The sequence below is a fragment of the Bufo bufo genome, chromosome 5 (genome assembly GCF_905171765.1).
Source record: "Bufo bufo chromosome 5, aBufBuf1.1, whole genome shotgun sequence".
Taxonomy (NCBI): domain Eukaryota; kingdom Metazoa; phylum Chordata; class Amphibia; order Anura; family Bufonidae; genus Bufo; species Bufo bufo.
The window spans coordinates 158,061,441-158,074,186 of NC_053393.1; the positions used below are offsets into that span (position 1 = coordinate 158,061,441).

At 46.5% G+C, this 12,746-nt stretch overlaps 1 protein-coding gene across 1 annotated transcript in view; it reads left to right on the plus strand.

Moving 5' to 3' along the window:
* NPC1 (NPC intracellular cholesterol transporter 1) overlaps nt 1-12,746 on the plus strand; it is a 105,997-nt gene that overhangs the window by 86,603 nt on the left and 6,648 nt on the right. Inside the window, exons 20-24 of the mRNA XM_040431901.1 lie at nt 207-336; nt 579-779; nt 1,216-1,447; nt 1,763-1,876; nt 7,006-7,168. Coding sequence (XP_040287835.1) covers nt 207-336; nt 579-779; nt 1,216-1,447; nt 1,763-1,876; nt 7,006-7,168 — 840 coding nt within the window. The remainder of the gene's footprint in view (nt 1-206; nt 337-578; nt 780-1,215; nt 1,448-1,762; nt 1,877-7,005; nt 7,169-12,746) is intronic.

A 12,746-nucleotide genomic window follows, 5' to 3' on the forward strand; every position in this document is an offset into this window, starting at 1 on the left:
ACTGAATGAAGTCTACAAAAATCCCTACCCGTATAATCGTCTTGCGTTCATCCGGTTCGGAGACCTCAAGAAACGTGTATACCTATGAGGATTAAATTGCCAGCACTTTATATAAGCGCCATTCTTTTGGTTTGAATGAACATCACTGTATGTATGATCTCTCTTTACCATCACTGCTCAGGGCTTTTGGTCTCTTTTTATTCTAGTTGTGGATCCATCATGCATTAGGTGTCGTAGTCTGACGCCAGAAGGCAAACGAAGGCCCGAGGAAGAGGAGTTTATGAAATTCCTGCCCATGTTTCTTTCTGACAACCCTAATCCCAAGTGTGGTAAAGGGTAAGTTCATGGCTGACTATGGTTTTCTACACGACCAGTGTGACATTAGTGAAGCAGAACCCCAGGTCTTCTGACTCTGTAGCCCATCTGAGGGTTCAGTGGTTGTAGACTATTACATTCTACATCGCAGGTTTACTGGATTCTAGCAGTGATAAACTTGTATTTTTATCATTGTCATCTGCATTAAGCAGTAAAGAGGAATATAGTTATTTGTATATTTTATATAATTTTGTATTTTTTAGTGGCCATGCAGCATACGGCTCTGCAGTTAACCTGCTCTCCAATAACACAGACGTTGGGGCCACCTATTTTATGACTTTCCACACCATCTTACAAAACTCTTCGGCCTTCATTGATGCCTTACGAAATGCACGAATGATTGCTAAAAACATTACTGAGAGCATAGATGTCCCAAGCAAGAATTACAGTGTCTTTGCTTACAGGTACCTTCTGGAATGACGTTTTATCATTATTTTATACATTTATTGTGGGGGGATTAATGTGTCATCTTGTCATGACATGCTTGTGTTTATTACCATTTCTTTTTTAAGCTGATTTAATTGAAAGTTACATTTTGACGTATGTTTTGTATAGTCATTTTAGTAAATTTTCTATGTTTATAGCATTACTCTTTATTTTGTTTAAAAAGTAATTATAAAAAAAAAAAACTCTTATGCAAGCTCCCACTAGTGACTCCTAACCAAAAATCTATCTTTATAACCGCTCTTGGCGAATAATAATAGTCTCAAGATGGTGCCGTCTATAAAACTGAGCAAATGGAAAGGGGACAACTTCTGTTATCATAGAGTATCTTAAATGAAGGCCTTTTATTTATGCAAATTCACTGAATAATTCTCTGACTATCTCCATCTTTTGCAGCATTTTCTATGTATTTTACGAGCAGTATTTAACGATAGTGGATGACACAGTGTTTAACCTTTGCATATCGCTGGCTGCCATATTCTTTGTGGCAGTGATCCTGCTGGGGTTTGAAATTTGGTCTGCTGTTCTGATGTGTGTTACCATATCCATGATCCTTGTCAACATGTTTGGGGTCATGTGGCTCTGGAACATCAGCCTTAATGCTGTTTCTCTGGTGAATTTGGTTATGGTGAGTTTTTGGCATTGCACTCTACTAGGCATATTTTATTTTTACCATTTAGGGCGGGTTCACATCAGCATTATGAATTCCGCTATTGCTTTCTGTTATAACAGAAAATAACGGAATTCAAAACGCCATATAGAGGTCTAATATTTTATTTGCGATATTGGGAGAAATGTGTATTTAAAAAGTATGCTTTAGAATTAATTTTAAATTAATTTTGGTATAGAGCAAATTTTGGTATAGAGCAGTACAGCAGGGAAAAGTTGGCAATGGAGCTCCATTATGAACAAGCAAAGTTAATTACCTGTGTTTCACCTGCAGTGCTGTGGCATCTCCGTGGAGTTTTGTAGCCATGTGACAAGGGCCTTTTCAGTGAGTACAAAGGGAAATAAAGTGGAACGTGCAAAGGACGCCTTGGCACATATGGGCAGCTCGGTGAGTGTCATGTTCACTAAAACTAATTCTTTACTTTCATTGAAATAGTTCCAGTTCTTACAACACAACAGCTGGGTCAGGTTAGAATAATGGAATGATGGTGGGTGCATACCTGGTTCAATAAGAAATCTTGGCCCCAGCTATCAGGGCCGGATTAAGAGCATCATGGGCCTGGTGCTGAGGATTTTGCTGGGCCTTTTTATGGAACTGCACTCAGTGTCTTAATTACATATATATTTTATCGATACCATTAAAGTATTTTGTTCCTGCAACTACCCCTTCATTTGGCGTCTATCTTGGCAACATGGAGGGGGACCCTGAGGGTGGGGGCACCCTCAGGGCACTATAGTGTCAGGAAAACCGCTGACTATGAAGATTACTGTTTTCTAGCTGCTGTGGACTGTGGACAACAGCAGCTAGAAACAGTAATTTTCATAGAGCTGTGTTATGATTTATGGACACAGCACTCAGCATGCTTAGCCAGTCAGATAGAAGGCTGGCTAGGCATGCTGAGAGCTGTGTCTAAATAACATAACACATTAAAGGGATTCTGTCACCAGGTTTCACCCCTGTCAGCTAAAAATATGCTGATGTTCAGGGCTTCTTCACGATTCCTAATGTGGGCTTATAAATGTCATCTGTGGGCTTATTTAGCTAAAAAACTGCTTTTACTAACCTGTCAGTCAAACAAATAAGGTGCCCAAGGGGATGTTAATGAATGCAAGGTGTCAGCCGCACCCGCCGCCGTTCGTGCCCAGCGCCGCCTTTCCGGACTTCTGCGACGCCTCCTAATCCTCTGTGCCGCCTCTCGCTCTCCCTCCCTCCCCCCTCCTCCTGCTGTAAGATCTCGCGCATACAGGGGTTGAGCGAAGTGCCGGCGCATGCGCACTTCGCTGTAAGAAGCCAAATGGAGAAGTCCGCACGGGCGCATCAGGCAGAGCCCTGTGCGCAAGCGCGAGATCTTACAGCAGAAGGAGGGGGGAGGGAGGGAGAGCGAGAGGTGGCACAGAGGATTAGGAGGCGGTGCAGAAGTCCGGAAAGGCGGCGCTGGGCACGAACGGCGGCGGATGCGGCCGGCATTTTCCATCCATTAACATCCCCTTGGGCACCTTATTTGTTTGACTGACAGGTTAGTAATAGCTGTTTTTTTAGCTAAATAAGCCCACAGATGACATTTATAAGCCCACATTAGGAATCGTGAAGACGCCCTGAACATCAGCATATTTTTAGCTGACAGGGGTGAAACCTGGTGACAGAATCCCTTAAAAGAAATTACTGTTTCTAGCTGCTGTGGACTAGCAGCTAGAAACAGTAATTTCTTTTATGTGTTATGTTATTTAGACTGAGCTCTCAGCATGCGTAGCCAGTCAGTAATTTTCATAGTGCTGTTATGATTTATGGACACAGCTCTCAGCATGCTTAACCAGCCTTCTATCTGGCTGTGCTTCTTGAGAGTCACAGTCCACAGGCTCAGAAACAGCCTGTGGACTGTGACTCTCAAGATGCAAAGCCAGATAGAAGGCTGGCTAAGCATGCTGAGAGCTGTGTCCATAAATCATATCAGCACTATGATTGCCCTCCCTTCCAACTGGATGAGTTTATCTGATACCTGCCCTGCTCCAGAAGCTCCTGCTGTCTCGCGGGCTGGTGTGGCTGAGCGCTGTGGGCCGTGTGCTGGTCGAAACTGCTGAGTAGGTTGTACACAGCGCAGCGTGCAGGAGGGATAACCGCGGGCGCACTGAGGTCATATCCGGCGGGCCGGCATTACAGGAACCGCACCAGCTGCTCTGACGTCCTGCCGCCGGATATCCTGTGACGTATATCCGGTGGCAGGACGTCAGAGCAGCTGGTGCTGTTTCTGTAATGCCGCGGCCCGCCGGATATGACCTCAGTAGTGATGGGAAGTTCGGATCTTTCAGATGAATCGGTTCATTTGAATCAGCTCATTCAAATGAACCGATTCATGAATCGGATCTTCGGTTCACTTGCTGAGTCACTGACTGCTGAGCTGACTCGCAAGTGAACCGAAGACTCTAGGTGCCGGTGCGCATGCGCAGATACTACCCATTACGATTCACTTGCTGCTGCTGACTCAGTCGGCTCTTCAGCTCTCTAATGAGTGAGTCCGGATCAGGAAGAGTGATTGATTATAGTGATAGTGAAGGGAAGCTGAGGCTGACGCCGGACAGGACTCAGGAGCTGTCACTGTGGTGTGCATTGTTGTCTGTTGTGCATTGTTACCCACAGTGACAACAGTCTGACACTGACAGTAGTACAACGAACCAAGTGAAGTGAAATGTGAATGCACGCACAGGGAAAACTATGTGCTGAATTACAGTCACTGGCTGATAATAAAATAGTCCCCACAGTCCCCACTTAACGGAATCCATAAAGGAGATGTGAACCCACCCTTAGTTATATAGCTACTGAATGAGATGCCTTTAACATATATATCTCCTGAGAAGCCAATTTGATCCTAAAGGGTTAATTCAACCTGTAATCTAAACTGTGTCATCTGTCACTTCTCTTATCTCTCTGCTCCTGTCAAAGGCGTACATAGAAATCACTGGGCCCCATAGCAAGAATCTAAATTGGGCCCCCATTCCCCTTTTATAGCCCCTCCCATTACCCATTCCAGGCCTCTCCCTTTGTTCCATGAACTATGTTCGCTGCTGTTTTATAATTTATGCCATCAGGGCCGGATTGGGATTACAAAACAGGCCTGGCACACAAACGAGGTATAATAGATACAGTGTGTACAGATGTATAGTGTATACAGCAGTGTACTGATATGTGAGGAACGTGGTATAATATATGCAGTGTGTTCAGGTATATAGTATATACAGCAGTGTACTGATATATGAGGTATAAATTACAGCTCGTACCTCACAATCCAATACTGTATATACAATATGCCTGTACACACCATCTATTATACCTCGTACCTAACATATCAGTACACTACTGTATATACAATATATCTATACACACTGCATATATTATACCTTGTACCTCACATATCAGTACACTGCAATATATATTATATATCTGTACATATTGCATCTATAATACTGTTTAATATATGCAGTGTGTGTGTGTGTGTGTATATATATATATATATATATATGTATATGTATGTGAGGCATACAAGGTATAATACTGTAGATGCAGTGTTTATAGAAATATGTGGTCAGTTATGCATTATAGTCACTGTGTGTGTGATGTACATGAGGTAGTGGTCACTGTACCTGTCTGAAGTATTATACATGAGTGAGCAATGAGTAAAAACAGGGAATGGATGGGAGAAAATGAAGAGAAAAGTGGAGGACTTCCTTTTATCACTCCATTCCAGTCTGTATGGATCAATGCAGAGCTGATTGTGAACTTCTAATACTTGCTGTTAGGGGTTGACGGACCTCTGATGATGTCATCACAGGTCCTGGCAGATGTACCTTTCAAACCTAGGAACTACACCATTTTTGGTGCAGTTCCTTTGCTAGATTCTGCAGGACCTGTGATGCTGAAGATGATGTCATCACAGGTCCTGGCAGATGCACTGTTCTAACCTGGGAACTACACTTTACACTGTGCAGTTCCCTTAGGCCCCTTTCACACGAGCGAGTATTCCGCGCGGATGCGATGCGGGAGGTGAACGCATTGCACCCGCACTGAATACTGACCCATTCATTTCTATGGGGCTGTGCACACGAGCGGTGATTTTCACGCATTACTTTTGCGTTGCGTGAAAATCGCAGCATGCTCCTCTTTGTGCGTTTTTCACGTAACGCAGGCCCCATAGAAATGAATGGGGTTGCGTGAAAATCGCAAGCATCCGCAAGCAAGTAGGGATGCGGTGCGATTTTCACGCATGGTTGCTAGGAGACGATCGGGATGGAGACCCGAACCTTATTATTTTCCCTTATAACATGGTTATAAGGGAAAATAATAGCATTCTGAATACAGAATGCTAAGTAAAACAGGGCTGGAGGGGGTTAAAAAAAATAAAAAATCATTTAACTCACCTTAATCCACTTGCTCGCGATGCGGGCATCTCCGTCTGACTCTTTTACTGTATAGGACCTGTGGAGAGCATTAACTATAGTTTAAGGACCTGGGATGACGTCACTCCGGTCATCACATGGTACGTCACATGATCTTTTACCATGGTGAATCACCATGGTAAAAGATCATGTGACGTACCATGTGATGACCGGAGTGACGTCATCCCAGGTCCTTAAACTATAGTTAATGCTCTCCACAGGTCCTATACAGTAAAAGAGTCAGACGGAGATGCCCGCATCGCGAGCAAGTGGATTAAGGTGAGTTAAATGATTATTATTTTTTTTTAACCCCCTCCAGCCCTGTTTTACTTAGCATTCTGTATTCAGAATGCTATTATTTTCCCTTATAACCATGTTATAAGGGAAAATAATACTATTTACAGAACACCGATCCCAAGCCCGAACTTCTGTGAAGAAGTTCGGGTTTGGGTACCAAACACGCGCGATTTTTCTCACGCGAGTGCAAAACGCATTACAATGTTTTGCACTCGCGCGGAAAAATCGCGGGTGTTCCCGCAACGCACCCGCACATTTTTCCGCAACGCCCGTGTGAAAGAGGCCTTACAGGACCTGTGAAGACTCCCTGTACTACTCAGACGACTCAGAGCTGCTAGTGCTTGCCTTGCCTCAGCTCTGATTGGTTGGTGGGCGGGGAGGGGAGGGGCTGGCAGAAGCAGCTTCCACTCTAGGATCATATTACGCTCCTCCCGAGTCCCTCCCTCAGGGTCCCTGCTGCCAGCGTGAGGTCTGCATTGTCTGTGTGCTGTGTGACGCTGCGCTGTGTACAACAGAGGACTTTTAATTCTCCCGACGGCCTTTTGGCTGGCAGATGGGCCTATTTTATGGTAGGGGCCTGGAGCTGCAGCTCCATCAGCCCCTACGTTAATCCGGCCCTGCCAGCTATGCAAAGTTGTAAATCTCTTTATTTCCTCTTCATCCTCAGGCAGTACAGAACTTGTAGATATGTGCTGCCTTCGGACTCGAGGAAAGCGAAATTACAGTTAGACAAACTTTCTCTATTCTTTACGTGAAAAATACAACTCTGATTTTTTTTTGTGTTTCTTCTAGGTCTTCAGTGGAATCACTCTGACAAAGTTTGTAGGGATTGGCGTGCTGGGTCTGTCCAAGTCTCAGATATTTAAAGTCTTCTACTTCAGAATGTACTTGTCCATGGTTCTGCTGGGAGCTGCCCATGGCCTCATATTTCTACCAGTTCTTCTCAGTTACTTAGGTGAGTGTGAGCTGAGATGACCAATAGAGGCCCAATAAGCGTTTGGATACACTTTCACTTTCCTTTCATTTGCCTGTTATTTGCATTGTATAAATAAAGCAAGCATATGACTTTTCAACCCCAGACAAAATTATATTTTTAGAGTTTGTATGAAGCAGAATCTAAGACTGTAAACTTAGCTCCTTAAAATGAAATGTTGTGTCTTGTATGGCTAGCTCAGCTGGATGTAATGATACCTTTCACTTAGCGCTCCGTTGCTTCATTCTGGAGAAAGAGTATTTGTAATTCACATGCAAGTTAGCAGTTAAGTGCACTGGGGGCGGGTCCAAGCCACTCATTGCACCCTTGCTCCTTTCTCTGCTAGCCCCTCCCTCTTGACTGACAGGCCCAGGTTCCTGCATTGTCATGTCACCTGGTTCTGGCAGACAAGGAGAGGGAGGGGTTGGCAGAGAAAGGAGGAGGAGCAAGGGTACACAAGGTGCACTCAACTGCTCATTTGCATATGGATTAAAAGTACTTTTTTATTTATTTATTTTTTCCTCCAGAATGAAGCAACAGATCAATAAATGAAATGAATCATTACATTCAGCTGAACGAGCCCTGCAATATTTCACACGCAGACAAATGCATTCCTATACACAACTTCATATTAATTCTTAGTTTCCCAGGAGTGTGTTCAGTCGGGAAAACACCTTCTGCGTGTGCGTCTTAATTTCCTGGACAAAACACTTCTCCACTCAACCAAACCAAGTTTTTCTTGGGACTGAGTTCTCATTTATTAATTGGTGAGCCACTTTACTTTTAGGTTTGTTGTAGTCATTTAATTGCATGAAGGTTCCCATCTCTGTAAATTGTTGGGTGATATCCATGCTATGTGCCTGGTGGCTGGGGCTATAATTTATAAATTTTTTATTCTGACAAACACAAAACCTGAATTACAGAATATCGAAAATTATGATGGCAGCAAAAGGGTTTAATAGCTGCACTAATTTTTATTTTTTACAAGCCAAGAAAAAAGCTGTAGTGTGGTAAGCGCCCGAACACAAATCTTATGCTTCTGTTTAAAGGGTGGCCAGGATTAGGAAAATGTCTGCATTTGTCCACAATACAGAGTTATGTCTAGATAATGCAGCATTCACATTTCTGTCAGAGCTGTCGGACATTTCGGCATATTTGATGGCAATAATAGTGCAGCATGTCCTATCTAACTATCCAACACTCCATTATTTTAGTTTTTCGGCTCCTATGACTACGCAGGAAAGTGGAGATTTTAATAGAGACGTGAACAGAGCATGATCAACACTGAGGACAGGCCTCTAAAAAGGGTTTTACACTAATATTTGCATTTTATCTAATGCCTGCAACCTGCCTCTTGAACCAAAAGATTCATACTTGCCTGCTCCCTTGTGCTCTGGTCCTCTGCACTGACTCCATCCTCCAGTCCCCGCACTGTTTACATCCGGCAGTGATGGGTATGGTCACATGCGCCGCTTCAGCAGTGATGAGCTGCTTGTGGCTACATCACCGCTGAAGCAGCGGAGGATGTGACCATGCCCATGCCAGATGGAGACAGCGGAGGACCAGAATTCAGGGAGCAGGTAAGTATGAATCTGTCTTAGGAGGCAGGCTGTGGGCGTTAGATAAAAATGTAATTAGTGGAAACCCCCTTTTAAAAGGTGCTGACCGCTATCACTAGCTGCATGTGCCGGACATGGCACATTCATGCAGCCAGTAACAGGCATTATTAAACCATTGGTTTAATAATGTAGCTAGTAATAGTGATCTTTAACAATGCTTTATATAGCTCTTCTGAAAAATGCAGGACTAAAAATAAAATTGGTTGTGAAAAAGGACTAAAGTGAGGTGGCTCCACCATCTGACTTGGTGGTAGCGGTGCTCTTGCTGTGCTTCACCCAGGCTCAAATGTAAATTAGAATAATAGTAGCGGGGGGGGGGGGGGGGGGGGGGGGGCGTGTCCGGACACCGCTGGAGATGGCCACTTGAAAGACTGGCTCCTGCCCGCACCGCAACTATCTGGCCTGCAGCGCTCCAGTACCGGCCCATATGGGGAAAAAAATCGGCACCCAGGAGAACCCCTTTCCCTCCTCGGTCCCCCTCACCTGCCAGGACCCTTGAGCAGTGCTGGGATCGAGCGTCTGGATCGGCGCTCCCGGCAGGCAACACCAGGGCACAGAGGGCCTCCCGCCATTCCTCTCTTCCTCCACCCGATTGCCCGCTCTGGACAGTGAGCGCAGATCGGCGCAGAGAACATCTGCTGGCTCTCCCCAGGGGATCGGAGCCTCACCTGTGGCCCCTCCGTGTGGAGTATCGGCTCTGGAGCTTTCCCCTGCTGCCTTGGAGTATCTGCCAGCCGCTGCTAGAAGCATGGACCATGTCATGACGGCTCCTGGATTCATCCCTCGTGGAGAGGCAGTGCACACAGGTACCTGGACTCCTATTAGGGTTCGGGATACTACCCCTGTGGCCCCCACACCTAGCCTTACTGGGGCCCCTCTGCAAGAACCCTGGCCTGGCAAGTCTCCTCCATCCCCCCCCTGTACTGGATCAGGGGGATAGCAGCTCTCCTCTGCCCTCTGACATATGGGCCAGGTCACCAAGCCCTCCGCCACTCGCTGTTATGGGCCCACCAGCCCCATCTGAACCCCCACAACCTTGGGGCGAAATACTTTAGCCGTTTGCCTACAAAGGTGGACTTTCGGGCTCTTATCTCTGAAGTTACAGAAGCCTGCAGGGCTGAGATTGCAGCTGTTCGCACTGATATCAAACACGTAGTGGACAGGGTGGACTCTCTAGAAAATGCCCATGATGACACCAGGCAGTACGTTTATGCTCTTCATGAATCTATCACTGCCCAAACAGCTGTGCTTAGGGGCATGGGACGCCATCTGGAGGACCTGGATAACCGGGGTCGTCGAAATAATATCCGGGTACGCGGCCTTCCGGAAGCATCTGGAGAAGAAGACCTCTTTGCCACACTGGAAGCCATATTTAATATGATCTTGGGGCACCCACCCTCACATAAGATCAAGCTGGACAGGGCACTCAAGCCCAAGGGCTCTGCGGCTCATCCCAGGGACGTAATCTGTTGTGTCCATGACTTCGCCCTTAAAGAAACCATCATGGCTAAAGCGCGATCCCTGCGCAACTTTTATTTTAACGGCACTCCTGTACAGTTGTTTCCTGACTTATCCTGGTTTACGCTCCAGAAAAGGAGACACCTTCAACCTCTTCTTGCGTCACTCTGGAACTGCCAGATTGCCCATCGCTGGGGATTCCCATTTGCCCTGGTAGCCCGTTATCAGGGAAGAACAGAGACTCTCCGTTCTTTCACGGATCTCTTTTTGCAAATCGCTGGGAATTCCTTTACCTGACATCCCTGATTGGGAATTTGAGTCCCCTGCGCCTCCGCCACCACGCACTTGGTCATCTGTAACCAGGAAAAGAAGGTCCGGCTCAAGTGCATCCTCTTCTCCGCAATCTCCTTTGTCACCGGGGCAACGTCCGCCTGCCTGACCGCTCCTGGCCTGGAGGAATTGGCCGTCCTGAGCCTTGTTCTTAACCCCTTCAGGTTCACAGGGACGTTGGACTCTGATGGATCATCATATGGTCGTCTATATTAGTATTGTTTAGCCAGTTGCTAACTACTTTTTTGCTCCCTTACGGTGTGGGCTCTCCGTAGGGCCCTTTATAGTTGATCGTTTATTTTCTAAGTTTTCTGTGATTTGCTCTCTGGCCGGCCTCGACTCGCTGGTCTCCGACACTCTTACCCCTTGAGGGGATTTTTGTTTTCCCCTGGCAGGGATTTCATCCCTGGAAATAGTTATTTACTGTTACTTATTTGTCTGACTTTGTGTTGTCTCGTCTAGAGTTGTTGCGATACCAAATTTTTGATTCGGTTTCGATACCATGAAAAAGTATTGCGATACTCGATACCATTCGATACCATGCGAAAAAAATAAACAAAAAAAGCCACGTGCATTCCTCATTTTTAAAAATGGCGAATCGCGCAGTTTTTATTTTATTTTTTCTGTTCCGGCATTCACCACCTAGATTTTTTTTTTATATTTTAATAGTTTGGACTTTTCTGACGTGGCGATGTAATATGTTTATTTATATATTTTATATGTGAAATTGGGAAAAGGGGGGTGATTTATACTTCATATTTTAGTGTTTTTTTTTTTTTCACTTTTTATTTAATAACTATTTCCCCCCTTAGGGGCTAGAACCTGGGATCTTTCATCCCTTTTCCTATTCACCCTGATAGATCTCTATCAGGGTGAATAGGACTCCACACTGTCCCTGCTGCTCTGTGCTTTGTGCACACAGCATCAGGGATGTTACCATGGCAACCAGGGCTTCTGTAGCGTCCTGGCTGCCATGGTAACCGATCGGAGCCCCAGGCTTACACAGCTGGGGCTCCGATCAGAAGCTGCCACTGCACCACCAATGAGGGGGAGTGGAGAGGTCCCTGTGGCCACTGCCACCAATGATTTTAATACTGGAGGGTTGAGAGGGGCCGGCGCACTGTGCCACCAATGATTTTAATGGGATGGGGGGATTGAGGGGGGGGGGGCACACTGCACCACCAATGATTTTACCCCTTTATACAGGAGGCGGGTACTAGCAGATCAGCGGCAGTTAACTGCCGCTGATCGCAGCTCCCTGTCAGGGGCAGGGTGCCGGCAATGCGATTCTGCTGCCGGCACCCGCCTCCTGTATGTGTTAAAGACTGACTACTGTATATGAGTCCAGACTTTCACTATTAGGCCACACAGAGCGGCGCCCAGCGATGTCTCAGCACTCACCATTTAGTCCTGGGCGCCGCTCCGTTCGCCCGCAGTGCCCCATTACTGTCTCCTCTCCTGCTCCACATGCTGCTGATTACTATCGGAGCGATGGGAGGAGACATCAGCTTCACTAGTGGGCGTTCCTTCTCCCTGGCTGTAGCGCTGTCCAATCGCAGCGCAGGGAAAAGGAACGCCCACTAGTGAAGCTGATGTCTCCTCCCATCGCTCCGATAGTAATCCTATCATTGGGGGCGCAGTGCGCCCGCCCCTCCTCCGCCCCTCTCTTCTCATTGCCGCCCCTCCTCCACCCCCTCTCTTCTCATTGCCGCCCCTCCTCCGCCCCTCTCTTCTCATTGCCGCCCCTCCTCCGCCCCTCTCTTCTCATTGGTGGCGGCGGCAGCACAGGGGGAGGGAGGACAGCTTCCTTCTCCCCGTGCTGCTGAGAGAGAACATGAGCGCGCCGACAGCAGCGCGCTCATGTTCAGAGATACTAGACTGCGCAGAAGCGCAGCCCAGTATCGAAAAAACGGAAATCCCGGTATCGTATCGATACCGGGACAAAAGTATCGATTGGGTATCGAAATTTCGATACCCGCAACAACCCTAGTCTCGTCCTGTCTCCTTCCCTTGGTGAGCTGTATCTTGCATAGAATATATACCATCACATACCCTCATGGTCCGGTGTGTAACTTTCAATGTCAAGGGGCTCAACTCCAATGCCAAGAGAAAACTCTTGCTCCTGGAACTGAAATCCCTTAAAGCAAACATTG